The following is an 18,235-nucleotide window of genomic DNA, read 5'->3' on the forward strand; positions in this document are numbered from 1 at the left end:
AAATCTGCAACATGGAGTTTAGTGCACACATAAAATGTCTGGAAGGATACATAAGAAATTTGTGACAGAGGCTGATCCATGCAATGAAACTAAATGTCTGAGATAGGGCTGCAATACTTTTTGAAGTATTTTACATTTTGAAATATTTTTGTACTTCTTATGTACCATATCAAATGTCTGATTTATTTAAATAAAAACATTTTAAATTATACCTTGTAAAACAAACGGGTTGGGAAATACCACCTATAATTTTTAAACTTCCAATTATGTATTATTTCAAATGAAATACCTGCTCCCAAGATGTATAGCTGTAGTTCAGACCAATAAGTTTACACCTGAAGGGCTATGGATAAAGCTGAATGAAGCTTAAATCTATGTAGGGAATTTTCCATATTAAAAAAGTCTATAAACAAATCCCTTTTAAAAATGCAAATTACCATCACCTAATTCTACTGTCACAAATTTCCCCTATAAGATTCTAATCACTAAAATTGACAACTTTATTTTAAAAAAATGTCTTCATCGGTAAATGATTTAAAGGAAACACATGTCAATATCAATAATGCATGTTTTCTACTGATTGTCATTCAAGCATTGCAGTACTTTGACTTTGAAAGGGGAATAGTGAGTTCTCTAAAGGCAGCATCATTCACGTATTTACATTTTCAATCACAAAATATAAAGAGGGTATGACAAATAAGAGAGGACTGCACATGCCAATGGCACAAACTGAAGCATAAACAAGATACCTGGCTGCTTTTTTTTTTTAAGATTTTATTTATTTATTTGACAGAGAGAGAGAGATAGCGAGAGCAGGAACACAAGCAGGGGGAGTGGGAGAGGGAGAAGCAGGCTTCCCGTGTAGCAGGGAGCCCGATGTGGGACTCGATCCCAGGACTCTGGGATCATGACCTGAGCTGAAGGCAGGCGATTAATGACTGAGCCACCCAGGCGCCTGATACCTGGCTGCTTCTAATGAGAAAGAATTACTGACAGATATAAAATAGGTGAATCCCAGACATAATGTTGAGTGAAAGAGCCAAAAACAAAACAAGACATGTGTAGGTTCCATTTACCTTAAATTTAAGAACAGGTAAAACTAATCTATGGTAAAAGAACTTAGATTAGTGGTTACTGTTGGGCCAGGGAGAGTACTGACTGGAAGGATACAAAAGAAAACCTGGGGGTGTTGGAAATGTCCTACATCTTGATTTGGGTAGTGGTAACATAAGTCTATACACATGTAAAAATCCACTGAGCTGTGTACTAAAGATTAATGCACTTTCCTGTATGTCATATATTTGTTCCTATTTTGGTTTTTTTGGTCATTTTTCCTAGGAGGAGACAAAAGATTTTCTTAAAATCATTGTCTTTAATTCCACAGAGAGGAAAACCATAAAGATCTACTAAAATTAAGCCACTTAGCTTTCCTTCCAAATTAAGAAAAAAAACCCACTACCACTTAAGATTTCTGAAAGAGTAAGATATAAAGAAATGGAAACAAACAAGAAAGGCCCACCACCACACTCTAAGCAAGAAAACAATGCCTATGACCATCTGCAGAGATGCTGAATGGACTGAATTCAGACAAAAGAAAAGGTCTTCTAAGAACCAACAGCAATTAGCTAATCAGCAACATCTGTAACTGTTTCTGGAATCCCAGAGTTTCCTAATCTCTTATTTACAACACTACCTTATTTAAATAATCAGAAAAAGAACTGGGTCAAAAAACTCAAGATTAGGGATAATGAACCTGAAAGATAACTGGCCTCAATCCTTGTATTTTTTAAACTTAAAAGAAACCTGAAGAGTGTTTCTCACAGGATATTCTACAGAAATGGATTAAGAAAAATACTCCAATCTTCCCAAGTCATCATATCAGATAGAATCACTATAGTGAAAAAAACTTAATCTCTATGAATATTCAGTGACTTCTTTAAACACATTCTTTGTACAAGAATATTTGATACAAATCAAATAATGATTTTAAATGCAAATATTATCCAAATTTTCTGTAATTAACAGAACTCAAAATGATGCCCTATTGATAGAGAACCAGAAATGCAAGTAGCAATTCTGAAGAAGGCACATTGGGAGGAAAAGCAAAGGGAGCCTTCTCACCTGGTGTTTGTTTCTCACCATGTTTCCCCAGCTGGTCTTCTGGGCTTCTTGCATTCCCTCCTGAGGGAAAGCATCCATTAGATTTGTAGACGCTCTTCAGATATTGGTGATACCTATTAAGCACCTTTCAGACAACCCCAAATGCTAACAAATCCAAGTACTCCATCTTTTGCCTAAAATAATCCAGAAGGGTCATTCAGAAATAGAAGTTGCTTCCCTTTCCATTCAGATGATGATGGAATATCAACACCTAGATGCTGTGCCTTCAAATGGCTCTGAACATCAACTATGAAGCTACCTAAATGAGGAATGGTTAGGATAATCATTTGTATCGACTACTTTCTTACTCTGTTTCTTCCATTCAAGCCAACATCTCCAGCTCTTAAGTACAAGTTACTTCTCCACCATCACTTCCAGGCCTCTCGCCCTCTCTGGTAAGGTACTAAGTAGAGAATGGTGCTGAAGCCCATGGAAACTCATCAAGTTTTAGAAATTCTTCTCAGAGTCCTTGGAGGTCTCAGTAGCTTCTAGGTCACAAGCCAGTCTAACTCTTTAGCAAAAAGTTGGTTTTTTTTCTTTTTAAAGATCTAGGAATGGAAAAGATGTGCCCTGGGAATATTTCCAAAAATGCTTAGCTAACAAAGATGAGTAAGAACTTGAAATATTAAGAGCATGTATATATATGTGTGTGTGTATATGTATGTGTTTGCACAGAGAAATCAGAATACTGCAAAATGATCTTTCAACATTTATTAACCTAGTCTTGCCCCATGGTCCAATAAGCTTTCTAGGGATTTCTGCATTTGATCATTTCAGGCCACTCTCTGTGATGATCTAATTTCTCTAAGATAATCCAGTTATTAAGAAATCAATTTTTTCTTCAAATAGATGAACCTCAACATGACCACTTCTTGGATGACAGCTTCTTATGGTGAAGTTTACTCTAATAATTTGAGACGATAGCATTTAATCTGTTGTCCCAAAGACCATCATTTCATCTCTGTCACTACCTCACCTTATTAGAAACTCAATTTCTGTCAACAATATTCATTTGGAAGTCTGCACGCTAAACTCCATTGGGAAAGTATGTTTTAAATCCCTCTGCTTTTATAGGCTGTTTTGCAGATAGCTTGCTGATGCTGACCAAAACTAGCAACAATCAGTGATGAACATTACATTGCTCAAAATAAGATACAAAGATGAACCAAAAAGACGAACCACCCAGTGACCCAAGAATGGAATCTAGAAAAGATGAAACCCTTCAGGAAACTGCTAAGTAAAACCAAGCAAACCAAAGTCCCAGTATACTTGTTCTTACCTGTAATTGGAATTAGTTTCCAATGTATTTCAGTCTCTTCGACATTATTTGACTTAGATTGTCTGCGGAATCCATGTTCAATGGGAACAGTGGGACACAAACTGCAATCTTCAAAATTATTCATGCTAATTAAATTTGGATCCTAAAAATTAGAGTACATATTCAATAGCTTTCTTTTCAATTAATTTTTACGTCCAGAATAAACAAGTAGGCTCCACACCCAATGTGGGGCTTGAACTCACAACCCTGAGACCTAGAGTCGCATGTTCCACTTCTTTTTTTGATAGCAAATCCACAAGCTTCAATCTAAACATTACAAATGAGTAAAATCAGCATGGCAAAGTTAAAATACTCTGGTCTTTAATTAAAACACAATGTTTCCCCTCAAAACATAATTTGATGTTGATTTAGAGCACAGGTTGGTAAGCTTTTTCAGTAAAGCACCAAATATTTTAGGCTTTGTGGGCCAGATACTCAGGTCTGCCACTGTAGTGCAAAAGCAGCCAGAGGAAATACCTAAACAAATGGCTGTGTTCCTCTGTGTTCCACTAAAACCTTAATTACAAAAATAGGCAGTGGGTGAGGACACCCAGGTGGCTCAGTCACTTAAGAATCCGGCTCTTGATTTTGGCTCAGATCATGATCTCAGGGTTGCGAGATTGAGCCCCATGTTGGGCTGCCTAAAATTCTCCCTCTCCCTCTCCCACACGCACGCACTCTAGCTCTCAAAAAAATAAAAAATTAAATTAAAAAAGGCAGTGCGCAGAGTTTGGCCCATGCTCCCATCGACTCAATTTAGAGTATTAAATATGTCAGGAAATGTTAATAATATTAGTTACATAAGTTACATACTTCCCCAAGTGGGTCTCCTACCATCATCCTCCTAAAACAATGGAGAAAGCCTGGGGACATGCATATGACTTTTATTCAAAGGCAGGGAAGAGAAATCGGAGGGAAAAGTGAATTAGAAATAAACCCTTAGGAAAATGGGGCCATCCTGTTATTGTTATTCCCCAGAGATGCAGCCACTTTTTGGGGGAGACAAGGTTACTTCTCAGCTAGAGATCAGTACTCTCTAAGGTTGCTTCATAAACAAACTGGATGTCCTGTCAAGCAATGCTGAGAGACATTTCAGAGATAATCCTTAAAGGACACTCACTTTCCATTCTTACTTGCATGAAAAATACTAAGTACCTGATCTTGTTTCTATCACTTTTGGCCAGCAGAAAGCCAATCTTTTGAGGATTCAATTTTATTAGCTATATATAAGCTGATATACATAATCCTATAAGCAGGAAGGAAAACAGCTACTTCTGCATTTATCCCTTTGTAACAAGGAATAACTTAGAAATACTCCGCTGGACAGATACTTTCATTGCAATGTGTATTTTATTTCTTTTTGAAAGGGAAAAAATCCCACTGAAACAAACCTACATCCTCTTTCAGACACACGTTCACAAACCAACAAAGATAATCAAAAGACATATGCTTACTTCTTTCAAATGTAGTTTATGGTCAGTGCCTGCTTCACTGGTAGAAATAGCAATAGGATACTTTAACAATGATGTATCAACTTCTAGCAATGGGCTCTGAGTGCCCTTAAAATGCACATTTTCAATTTTTGCACAAGTAGGCTGCTCATATTCTTTCTTATCTGGGGGAGAGTTCAACTCATACTCATGCTTTTGCCTCAGCTCTTCATAGGCATCATCAGTGTTCAATCCTAAGGCTTTGTTGACTGTGTCTGTCAAGGATGCATCAGAATGACGTGCATTTGCCAGTGTTTCTGATAGCCAATTAAACAGCCGATGGATATCAGCAACACCGGAGTTAGAGGTATCCTGCTGCTGCTGTCTCAAATCAACATCATGCCCAAGAGAGCCAATAGGCTGCAGAGACTCTGAAGGGAAAGAGAAAGAAAACCCATCTCTTAAAGTCAAGTTTGGAATGTTTGCATAAAAATTTAAAAATCAAATATATCTAAAAATTAATTATCCTAAGATATTTATGGGCAGGAATCCAATCAGACCACTGGTTTAGACTGCACAAGTACATCCATCCCTTTCTTTACAAATATAACTAGTTCTAAAATTTTGCACACAGCGGGCACCCAGGGTCTTGGGATTGAGCCCCGCATCAGGCTCCTTGCTCAGAGGGGAGCTTGCTTTTCCCTCTCCCTTTGGTGCTCCCTCTGCTTATATGCTTTCTCTTTCAAATAAATAAATAAAATCTTTAAAAAATAGTAAGAAAAAATAAATAAAATTTTGCACATAGCTAAAAATTCCCATAAATGAAGTTTATTTTCATCATAATTTGAAAATTGTATTAATGGAGAAATGAGCTCAGACATCATGTTGGTAGTATGGATAATATATATTAATATATTAATACCTGTACTGTAGTTACCTTAAACTCTACTACCAAAATCCCAATCAGTTTAATCCGTTTTATCTGACTTGAAAACAGATAAAATATCTGTACTTGCTATTTTGCAAAATGTTAGAGAAGGATATGCAGATTACATTTAAATCTACTAAAAAAACAAACCATGGCTTAATTTGATTTCTATCTCCTCTACACCTATTAGATTTTGTCTTTAAGATATCGACATTCTTATAATCTAAAACCTTATCTTGAATGACTAATTTCATAACAAAACTAAGATACTAGAGATACAAAATCATCCTGAAACAAGCCATACCAAACTTGCACTAAGACCAAAAAGTACTATGAAAGAAAACATGTTAAGACATGGTTACAAGCAGGTATAAATCTGGGTAATCTGCATTATACCATTATTAAAAACCTGCAAAGGGAACAGACATTCAGAAAGTCATGTGCTTTTTAATGCTGAAGGAGGATAAAGCCTGGATAGATGCCAGGATTTCCAATTTAAGCAGGGTATAATGTACCACCGGGGGAAAAAAAATTTAGAAACAACAAAGTACATCCTGTATGATCCTACCTGTATGAATTATAAAATCATAGAAGTGGAAACACTAATACATAAAGACAGAAAGCACATCAGTGGTGGGGTGGGGTGAGATTACAAAGGAGTGTAAGGTAACATCTGGGGGTAATGAAAATGTTCTATAAATTGGAGTGGTAGTAACATAACTATCAAAATTCATCTTTAAGCTGTGCCTTTAAAATGGGTATATTTTATGTAAATCATACCTCAAAAAGGTTAATGTAAAATGGGGTAGGGAAGATAGGAGGTTACCGCTTATAAAATGAGTGGGTTCACCACCAAATCAAGATGAGGGTATTCTAAAAGTTAGAATCCAACCTTTAAATCTCTATTTTCAGAAATCAAAAATAAAGTGTACAAAATAACTAAAAAGAAACACAAATGAGGAACACCTAGAAATGCAAGTCTGACTGTCACTAGTTCCAGTTTAACCTATCTCCCCCTTCTCCCCTGCCCTACTTCTACTTTGGCCTATTGGCATGGCTTTCCCTCCATTTTAATTATTGATAAAGCCTGACTGTCACCCACAACTATTTTTTCACATATACAAAATTAGTCAATTATCAGCTAAAACAGTGCTGAAATTTAAATATCTTAACCATATGTGCCAGTGCTAGTAAATACAGCCAAGTTTAGGAAAAATTTTTTGTCAGTCACAACTAAGTTATGAATTAAACATGGATTAATGAACTACATGACTTTAGCTTCTACAGATTTTCTCATCTGTAAATTAAGGATAATAATGTCTACCACTCAAGAACTAAATGAGTCCATACATGTAAAGTACCTGGCACATGGTAAGCACTTAATTCTCAAGATACCAGGTCAACAGTGTAAGACAGTGCAGATCAGTAAATGTCAATAGGTTCAGCATGGCGTAAGCTAAAGGAAATAGAAACCATCAAGAAGTAGAACAGCCATAAATCTAGGGAGGGATATGAACTGCAAAGATATGCAGCTTGAGAGAAATGAAAGATGCTTCAGGAAGAAAGAGGAGTGTAAAGGGCTGACTATGACATATTCTGAGAGATGAACCCTAATCAAGGAATACGTGAAAAAAGAATGGGAAACATGGTTACCCAGGTGGTACATGCCCAGTCTATAAAAAACTTTTGAAAAGACGAATACGAAGCTGAGACTGGAAGAATATGAGACTGAAATGGTTGATGGATGCCAGGAAAGCCACCCAAGAGGTTAAGAACAAGATGAAAATGTTGGAAAGAAAAAGAGAACACAGGTCAAGTAAAGAAAAAACACTTGAAAGTTACTGAAGACAACAGCCTTGTCAAACAGAACTTTCTGCCATGATGGAAATGTTCTCTATTTGCGCTATTTCAATACAGTGGTACGGCTTATGAAATGTTCCAAGTATAATACATGAAATGAATTATTTCATTTTAATTTAAACTTAAATAACAACACGTGGCCAGTGGCTGCCATATGTGCAGAAAGAGAGGAAGTAAAGGAGAGCAGATAAGTGAAAAGTAACTGAGGATACAAGCACTGATTCCTCAGAGAACAGTAAAAAAACACTGATTTAACCTAGTCAGTTCTGAGACACACTGAATTTGAACATATACAAGTAAAACAGCTTAGTAAGAAACAGGAATGGCATACTGATATCTGCCATAAAGAAGAACAGCAGCAGCACAAAATTCAAAGGTCCATGAACTCAAAGAAGACATTTCATGCTTATTTTAGCAGTGGGAAGATATTAAAAATCTAGATGAAAAAATGTTTTAGAATACTTGCAATATTGAAACACACACTTAAAAGAAGGGTCTCCCATTTCTGTCTTTAACTGTCAACTAAAACAAAGAAAAATAGAAAAAAGAAAAAGCCAAACATATTACTGGACTGACTCCTGGGGTAGAAAAAAGTGTGTATGCATCTAAAAAATCGAATTTTAAAGCTCAGAAGGTTCCTTACACTAAGCAATATGCTAAAAGAACCCAATATTCAATGTACTTGTACTAAAAGGACAAGAACTCCAATTAATAGGATAACAGCCAAGCATACTTTATTTTCCTCATATTTGCCTAAGCTACACAATTCAGAAATCTGATGTACTTTCTTTACAAAAACGGGACAGGCTGGATTGGTTCTGAGGCTGTAACTTGCAGAACCCTGTACTAGGGGAAAGGACAGAACTACTTTACTATATTTTTGGTTGTTATTTTTATACTGTGTAAAAGCAACCTGATATTTTTACCTTCATACAGATGGCAATTTTCAGATAAATTACTGGTTTTGGCGAGCTTTCTCATATTTTCAGGTAGATCCTCAAGCTTCCTCTTCAAGACAGTTTTGCTTCTCATATCTTCTGTGTCTGAGTCCCCACCCACATTTTTTTTCCTACACTGAATTAAATTAATCAATTCTTTGACTCTATCCTTATCATAATCCAAAGAGTGAGAGGACTTCTGCTTTCTAGGTATAATAGTTTCACCCCTTGAGTTATTTCGTTTTCCAAATTTCATTTTTGTACCATTCATTTCTTCTTCTTGGCCTTCATAATCTGAGAGTGGACTGAACTGTTGAAGTTTCCTATTTTCTTCAAAAAGCTCTTTTAATTTACAAATTGGTAACTGATACATTTCAGGCCGAAAAATATAGGCATGCAAACAATTATCAATATGGGATTTATTTTTTGGAGCTGAGTATAAGAATTTTTTATCATCTAATCGTGAATCGTATGGAAACATGATAAACTCTCGTTTACCTGAACCAAAACCTCGCTTAAAAAATTCATTTACATACTTTTCAACAACAGAATGAAAATTTATAGTATTTATATTTTTGAATTCCTTTCGACACTGAATCAAAGCAAACTGTAAAAACTGAGTTATTTTTAATACATCTGTCATGCTCTCATGTCTCTTCTGTGGTGTTGCATTAGTTGAACCTTTTTGTGCTGTAAACAAACAAAAAAGCAAACCATGTTAGCAATCAAGAATCAAACACAGATCTACATTTTGTCAAAGAAATGCAACAACATTCATATATTAATGGTAAACCAAACCAGGAGTATGTACCCTAATACATATATGCAATATAGAAATAACTTCTAAAAACAGGCCAATAAGAAACTAAAACAAAATTGTAGGAGATATTTTTAAAGGGTAAAACACCCACTCATTAAAGATCTTCATTTCTTATTGTCCCTAGGGATTGAACTGGTGGCAAGCAAAATGTAAGGAGAAATAAAGAAGCAAGGCAAGATCTGAGACTCCTAGCAAGAGAATCCTGCAACTGATAGCAATGTCACTCCTTCCTGCTATACTGTAATAAGTTTAACTTTACATTAATGTTCTATCCCCATAGCAGATATCTAAACACCAAGTGGCTACAATTGAAAATGTCATTCTTAATCTAACAGTGAAACCCATCAGTGTGAATTCTACCTTAATATAGCATTGAAGTATGTTCTTAGAAACAGTGAATAGCAAATTTTCTCTAACACCAGTGTGAAAAATTTTTTATTAATTTTAAATGGCCTAAATTTAACCTAGCACATGATCTTTTATTGTTGCTAAAATTTGAATGCAAAAATGAACTCAGCTAAAAAATTCTAATAATATAAAACCCTAGAAGCCACTACGGTATTTTAATAATTACAATCAAGGTTTATTTAGTGAAAACAATGGTAACACCCAAAAATTTTCCACTAAAAAATAATCAGGTCATATATAATTTGTTTTATTTGCTAATACCTCTTAATACCCCCAGTATTTCCCAAAATATGATATAAGAAACAAAATGTTTACTGAGTTATCTGAAAAATTTCAATGAAATGTAAGTATCAGTGACTTGATTTAGATATTCAAAGAACTTACAAGTAACTATGCCTCTAGGTTCTTGAAATAGAAATAAAGCATGTAGCACTCGAGACTTGGCAGTCTGATGTTCTAAAAAAACAGAAGCCAAACTGATTAGCAATATGTTCTAACAAAAAAATTAAAAAGAACTGTAAAAATTAAAGAGATCACCTACCATATGGAGAAACCATTTGACAAGGAGAGAGAAGAAAAAGGTATCCGCGGTCTCCCAAAGGTTTAACAAGAACCTGCATTTTTGGAAGAGGGAAGAATTTGAATCTGCTTCATTATTACTCATCATAAGGCAGGCACATAGCAGTTTCTAATAATTGTAAAGAAAACAAGTTATTGATAGTCTTTCTTTAGGAAAAATATTGTTACCAAATTAAAAACTCTACCAATTCTGATTAACAGAATTCCAATCAAACAAAAATTCCCTAGTTTTCATACAAGTAAAAACAAGAAAATATTACTGAATAAATTTCCCTAATTAACTGTGAAACCAACTTGATTTTTCCTTGACACTAAAATACAAGGACCAAATTAAAGACTTCAAATACCTTCCTCAACAATTCAAAAGACATGTTATTAATTGCCAAGGCAGTGTGCTAGATGTTGGGGGTATAAAACAAGTATAGCACAAACATTACCTTTCATGAGTTCAAGCTAATCTCAAATGAAATGTGTTGCTATAATCTAGTTCTTCACATAGTTAATGAACACCTTTCAACCTAAGGCAATTTGCCTTGCCAGAAATAACTTCAAAGACAAGCAACACAAGAACCTTGATCATGAGAAATTTATAACTGGGTGGAGAGTAACACAAGAAATATCAATAATTATTCAAGACAGAAAAGTTCTCAAAAAAACAACAGGAAGAAAAAAAATATAGTTTATAGTTGGAAAAGATACTGAGAGTGTACTTCAGGTGGATTTTGAAGGATGGAAACACTGCCAACAGGTGGATTTTGAAGGATGGGAACACTGCCAAGAGCCTAAGATTATGGGAAGGACATTTCAATAGAGTCAACATCATGAGCAAAGGCAGAATTATAACTGATGAATGGTTTGCAGGCATTACAGTACTTATGACTAGCAAAAGGGTGATGACAGACTAGGACAAACATACAAGTCTAGAAGGAAAGATTGTGGGCTCGATTGTAAAAAGACAAGAATGCCAGGTTAGCCAGGAATGCCCTTAAGGGTATATGCCCTTGACAAAAACAGACACACAGATCAATGGAACAGAATAGAGAGCCCAGAAATGGACCCTCAACTCTATGGTCAACTAATCTTTGACAAAGCAGGAAAGAATGTCCAATGGAAAAAAGACAGTCTCTTCAAAAATGGTGTTGGGAAAATTGGACAGCTACATGCAGAAGAATGAAACTGGACCATTTCCTTACACCACACAAAAAAAGAGACTCAAAATGGATGAAAGACCTAAATATGAGACAGAAATCCATCAAAATCCTTGAGAACGCAGGCAGCAACCTCTTCGACCTCAGCCACAGCAACTTCTTCCTAGAAACATCGCCAAAGGCAAAGGGAAGCAAGGGCAAAAATGAACTGGGACTTCATCAAGATAAAAAGCTTTTGCACAGCAAAGGAAACAGTCAACAAAACCAGAAGACAACGGACATAATGGGAGAAGATATTTGCAAATGACGTATCAGACAAAGGGCTAGTATCCAAAATCTATAAAGAACTTATCAAACTCAACACCCAAAGAACAAATAATCCAATCAAGAAATGGGCAGAAGACATGAACAGACATTTCTGCAAACAAGACATCCAAATGGCCAACAGACACTGAAAAAGTGCTCAACATCACTCAGCATCAGGGAAATCCAAATCAAAACCTCAATGAGATACACCACCTCACACCAGTCAGAATGGCTAAAATTAACAAGTCGGGAAACGACAGATGTTGGCGAGGATGTGGAGAAAGCGGAACCCTCCTACGCTGTTTGTTGGTGGGAATGCAAGCTGGTGTAGCCACTCTGGAAAAACAGTATGGAGGTTCCTCAAAAAGTTGAAAATACAGCTACCCTATGACTCAGCAATTGCACTACTGGGTATTTACCCCAAAGATACAAATGTAGTGATCCGAACGGGCACGTGCACTCCAGTGTTCATAGTAGCAATGTCCACAATAGCCAAACTATGGAAAGTGGCCAGATGTCCATCAACAGATGAATGGATAAAGAAGATGTGGTATACATATATACAATGGAATATTATGCATCCATCAAAAAAAAAAAGAAAAGAAATCTTGCCATTTGCAACAACATGGACAGAACTAGAGGGTATTATGCTAAGCAAAATAAGTCAATCAGAGAAAGGTAAGTATCGTATGATCTCACTGATATGAGGAATTTGAGAAACAAGACAGAATCATAGGGGAAGGGAGGGAAAAATGAAACAAGATGAAACCAGAGAAGGAGACAAACCATAAGAAACTCCTAATCTCAGGAAACAAACTGAGGGTTGCGGAGTGGAGGGGGGTGGGAGGGATGGGGTAGCTGGGTGATGGACACTAGGGAGGGTAGGTACTATGGTGAGCGCTGTGAATTGTGTAAGACTGATGAATCACAGACCTGAAACAAATAGTACATTATATGTTAATTTAAAAAAATAAAAAAAAAAAGTATATGCCCTTTTGAACTGGAGTTCAAAAAACAACAAAGGAAACCTCAACAACACTGTGCAGGAGAGGGAAAGAAAACAATGTAATGCAAAGAAAGTTCATGAGCTACTGCAATCGTTCGCAGTATGTTTTAGATTAAAGAAAGGGGAAGTAAAGGAAGATCTAAGGATGACAGTTGAACACAAAAGGTTATCTGGGCTCTGAAAGGAAATATGTGCTACCTAAATTCCTATTAAACAATTCCAGTAAACAAAGTCCGTGTAAGAACCCGTAATTTAATGGACAAAAAGTGACTGCTATCAACTTACATTTAATAAAAACACTGAACAGCCAGAAGATGGACAATGTACATGCAAAATTCTTGTTTCAAACTTAAATACTTATGTCCAAAACGTTTCATTTTTATGTATTTATTTTGAGAGAGAGCATGCACAGGGGGGCAGGGGGAGTGGGGGCAGAGGAGAGAAAGAATCTCAAGCAGACTCCCTGTTGAGCACACAGCCTGACACGGGGCTCGATCTCACAACCCTGAGATCATGACCTGATCAAGAGTCAGACACTTAACCTACTGAGCCACCTGCACCCCCAAAACATTTTACATATCATATCCCTTTTAAAATTTTACCCAACTCTTGGTTTGTCAGAACACGAAGCTGGGAAGCATGAGTAAGATTTTCATGTTTTGTGGTCGTTAAGGAAAAACAGATTATTTTAATGTTTCACCCACTCCAATACCAGGTTTTTAAAAATTCCTTTGGCTCAGTGCCATAAAGACCCTTGTCTTCTAAGGAGCCTCAACATCCCCAGAGACCCATGGCCCACAGGGAATCCACACACAGAAACAACACTCCGGCAGACAGAGGCCCTAACAGTAGTATCTTTGCCTTTAGCTCCCAGAAACACTTTAAATGCTGTAGGAGAAAGAAAGACCTATGAACTCCGTGCTTCTGCTGCCTCTATTACACCTTACTGTTTTCTTCCCCTCAGAAAACAGTATTAACCCAGTCTGCCAATTTTTATTACTTGATTCTACTATTTTGACTTTTCAGATAAACATTACAGGTAACATGGTACAAAAACAAAAATGTTGGGGGACCTGGCTGGCTCAGTTGGTAGAGCGTGTGACTCTTGATCTTGGGGTTGTGAGTTCAAGCCCCATGTTGGATGTGGAGATTACTTAAAAATAAAATCTTTCCAGGGCACCTGGGTGGCTCAGCTGGTTAAGAGTCTGGCTCTTGGTTTTGGCTCAGGTCATTATCTCAGGATTCTGGGATCCAGCCCCATGTCAGGCTCCACGCTCAGCAGAGAGTCTGCTTGAGATTCTCTCTCCTCTCCCTCTGCCCCTCCACCCTGCTCACATTCTCTCTCTAAAATAAATAAAAATAAAATCTTTCCCCTGAAACTAATACTACACTATATGTTAACTAACTTGAATTTATATAAAAACTAAAAGAATAATAAAGTCTTAAAAAAAAATAAAAATGTTTTACAAATATAAAACAGCAAGCTCACAACCTAGAAGGAAATAAACTACCCAAAGTGAGATTTAGCAGCAACAACAGATTCCAATACCCAAGGACTTCAAATTAGAATTATAGATGTAACATATAAAACAAGAGGTTATGAGCGGCTTAAAGAAATAATTGGTAGAACTGAAGACATGTTCACACAAAAACTGGTACACAAATGTTCATAGCAGCTTATTTATAACAGCCAAAGAATGGAAACAATTGATGAATGGACAAAATGCGGTATTATCCACACAAGGAAATACTGTTCAGCCATGAAAAGGAATGAAGTACTGATACATGCTACAACATGGGATGAACCTTAAAAGTATTATGCTAATTGCACTACTGGGTATTTACCCCAAAGATACAAATGTAGGGATCCAAAGGGGTACGTGCACCCCGATGTTTATAGCAGCAATGTCCACAATAGCCAAACTATGGAAAGAGCCAAGATGTCCATCGACAGATGAATGGATAAAGAAGATGTGGTATATATATACAATGGAATATTATGCAGCCATCCAAAGGAATGAGATCTTGCCATTTCCAACGACATGGATGGAATTGGAGGGTGTTATGCTGAGCGAAATAAGTCAATCAGAGAAAGACATGTATCATATGACCTCACTGATATGAGGAATTCTTAATCTCAGGAAACAAACTGAGGGTTCTAGAGGGGAGGGGGGTGGGAGGATGGGTTAGCCTGGTGATGGGTATTGAGGAGGGCACGTTCTGCATGGAGCACTGGGTGTTATGCACAAACAATGAATCATGGAACACTACATCAAAAACTAATGATGTAATGTATGGTGATTAACATAACAATAAAAAATAAAAAAATAAAGTATTATGCTAAGAGGGATGCCTGCGTGGCTCAGTCAGTTCAGCGACTGACTCTTGGTTTCAGCTGAGGTCATGATCCCATGGGTCATGAGATCGAGCCCCACCTAGGGCCCTCCATGCTCAGCGGTGAGTCTATTTGAAGATTCTCTCTGTCCCTCCCCCCTTAATAAATCTTAAAAAAAAAAAAATTATTATGCTAAGTGAAAGAAGCCAGGCACATACTGCATGTTTCCACTTACATAAAATGTCTAGAATAGACAAATCCATAAAGAAAGAAGTAGATTCATAGTTACTAGGGACTGGAGGAGAACAAATGCGGAGCATATGCTTAATGGGTATGAGGTTTCACTCTGGGGTGATCAAAATGTTCTGAAAACACATAGTGGTGATGGTTGCACAACACTGTGAAATCTACTAAAAATCACTGAAAAAGTGTACACTTAAAAATGGCTAAAGCAGTGAAGCTTATTTCGATAAAAAGATACCAAGGGATATGAGAATATAACCTCCACCTCCTGTAACACTGCCTGGCACACGATAGGTATTCAGTAAGTATTTCTGAAAAAATTAATAAGAATCTGTCTAAAAACAAAACAAAACAAAAAACAGGCAGATCAAAAATAATCAAATATAACTTTTAGAAATCAAAAATATGTGAAATTAGAAACAATGAATTAAACAGCAAATTAGACACAGCTAAAGACAAAATTTGTAAACTAGAAGTTACTCAGAATGCAGCACACAGAGAAACAAGTGTATATAAAACACAAAAGGTCACAGACATCAAGTACAAAATGAAAAGATAGTTCTAGGGTCCTAGACAGTATAAACAGAATGAAGGAGAAATATAAACAGATAATAACTAACTGTAACTGTATTACAGAAATGAGTATGTAAATCAAGAAACGAAAGAATATACACCAAGCTGGATAAATGAGAAATTTACACCTTGGGGCGCCTGGGTGGCTTGTCGTTAAGCGTCTGCCTTTAGCTCAGGTCATTATCCCAGAGTCCTGAGATCGAGCCCCAAAATGGGTTCCCTGCTCAGTGGGAAGCCTGCTTCTCCCTCTCCCGCTCCTCCTGCTTGTGTCCCCTCTCTGTGTCTCTCTCTGTCAAATAAATAAATAAAATCTTAAAAAAAAAAAATCTACACCTAGATATGTAATTGCAAAATACCAAAGATGAAGATTAGAAAAGCAACCAGAAAAAAGATGACGACCTACAAAGAAATAATAATTAGACTAAGAACTGACGTCTCAACAAAAATAGAAACCAGAAGATAGTGTAATACAATCAAAGTGCTAAGAGAAAATAGCTGTCAACCCAGAGGATCTAACAATTAAGGAATACACTTTTTTGTGGGTTTTTTTTTTTTTTTTGGCATATCTACCAAGGGGGCATGTTCAAAGATTGACAACAAAGTCAGTTTTAGATCAAGTATCAATAAATTTCCAATCACCACCTGTTCTGATAACAGAATTAAATTAGAAAAAAACAAAAAAAGTACTGTAATATATTAGGAAATTTAAAAACAACCCTCTATATCATGTGTCAAAGTAGAAATCACAATGGAAACTAAAATACACAACTGAAGGATAATGAAAATCCTACATATTAAAAGCTGTGGAATGCAACTAAAGCAGTGGTTGGAACTCAAAATTCATTGATCATTCTTCCAACTTCCAAAGGCAGAAATAACAAAATGAAACTCCAAAGGTGGAAGTTAATAAAACAGCTAAAATTAGTAAAAGAGTAAAAAGAAGATATAACAGAAGGTTAAAACCATAATTTGATTCTTAAGACTAATAAAATAAACCTCTGGTGAAAGTGGTTAAACAGGGAAAGCAAAATGAAAAATTATCATGTAATTATGCTCAAAGCAGCTATTAATAAGAAACTATATGACTGTATTGCAATAAACACAAAAACACAGAAGAAATGGACAAATTCTTAAAAACCAAACAAAACCATATGTCCAAACTTAACAAGAAAAAATAGAAAACCTGAAAAGTTCAACTATTAAATCGAATCAGTACTTTAAAGTCATCCATAAATAGAAGACACAGTTTTGCAGTTAAGTGCTAGCCAACATCCAAAGAACAGATTTTAATCATATATACATTCATCTTGCAAAATGAGGAATACTACCTAATTCAATTCTGAGAAACTAGTAGAACGTTGATACAAAAACTAGACAAGGACAATATGAGAAAGAAAGATTGCAGGTCAATGTCACTCATCATCACAGATACAAAATTCCTAAACAAAACATTCACAAACCAAACCATGCATTTCAAAAAGAAAAAAAGCGGAGTTGGTTTTTTTTTTAAAGTAGGCTCCACGCTGGTGGGGCTCAAACTCATGACCATGAGATCAAGACCTGAACTAAGACCTGAGCTGAGATCAAGAGTCAGACACAACCAACTGAGCCACCCAGGTGCCACTGGAGTTGGTGTTCTTAACCAGCAACACAAATACAGTTTAATACAAGAAAAGATAAAATATAATTCATCTTATAAGTCTATAGGATAAATTCTACATGTGATGGTTTATTTTATGTGTCAACTTGACCGGGCTACAGGGTGTCCAAATATTTGGTCAAACTTTATTCTGGCTATTTCTGAGAGTATTTTTGGATGAGTGTAACATATAAGCTCTCCTGATGAGATCTTGCCATTTGCAACGACGTGGATGGAACTGGAGGGTATTATGCTGAGCGAAATAAGTCAAACAGAGAAAGACATGTATCATATGACCTCACTGATATGAGGAATTCTTAATCTCAGGAAACAAACTGAGGGTTGCTGGAGTGGGGGGTGGGGTGGGAGGGATGGGGTGACTGGGTGATGGACACTGGGGAGGGTATGTGTTCTGGTGAGCGCTGTGAATTGTGCAAGACTGTTGAATCTCAGATCTGTACCTCTGAAACAAATAATGCAATATATGTTAAGAAAGAAAAAAAGAAGAAGAATGTAGCAGGAGGGGAAGAATGAAGGGGGGGAA

General features: G+C 36.3%; 2 protein-coding genes across 9 annotated transcripts in view; one reads left to right on the forward strand and one right to left on the reverse strand.

Annotated features, from left to right (window-relative positions):
* Positions 1–10,240, forward strand: part of CCDC66 (coiled-coil domain containing 66) — a 78,603-nt gene extending 68,363 nt beyond the window's left edge. Inside the window, exon 19 of the mRNA XM_032411529.1 lies at positions 9,579–10,240. Within this exon, the coding sequence (XP_032267420.1) occupies positions 9,579–9,617 (39 nt within the window). The 3' untranslated portion in view covers positions 9,618–10,240. The remainder of the gene's footprint in view (positions 1–9,578) is intronic.
* The window catches only part of TASOR (transcription activation suppressor), a 52,154-nt gene that overhangs the window by 9,638 nt on the left and 24,281 nt on the right, over positions 1–18,235 (reverse strand). For 4 of the 8 annotated variants that reach the window (XM_032411521.1, XM_032411519.1, XM_032411525.1 and 1 more), the window contains exons 12-17: positions 10,404–10,476; positions 10,247–10,318; positions 8,623–9,324; positions 4,933–5,339; positions 3,440–3,581; positions 2,122–2,181 (exon numbers count right to left, since the gene is read on the reverse strand). In XM_032411521.1, coding sequence (XP_032267412.1) covers positions 2,122–2,181; positions 3,440–3,581; positions 4,933–5,339; positions 8,623–9,324; positions 10,247–10,318; positions 10,404–10,476 — 1,456 coding nt within the window. The remainder of the gene's footprint in view (positions 1–2,121; positions 2,182–3,439; positions 3,582–4,932; positions 5,340–8,622; positions 9,325–10,246; positions 10,319–10,403; positions 10,477–18,235) is intronic. The other 4 variants (XM_032411522.1, XM_032411520.1, XM_032411526.1 and 1 more) reach the window with 2 other exon arrangements.

This window comes from Phoca vitulina, unplaced genomic scaffold (assembly GCF_004348235.1).
Source record: "Phoca vitulina isolate PV1807 unplaced genomic scaffold, GSC_HSeal_1.0 scaffold13, whole genome shotgun sequence".
NCBI lineage: Eukaryota > Metazoa > Chordata > Mammalia > Carnivora > Phocidae > Phoca > Phoca vitulina.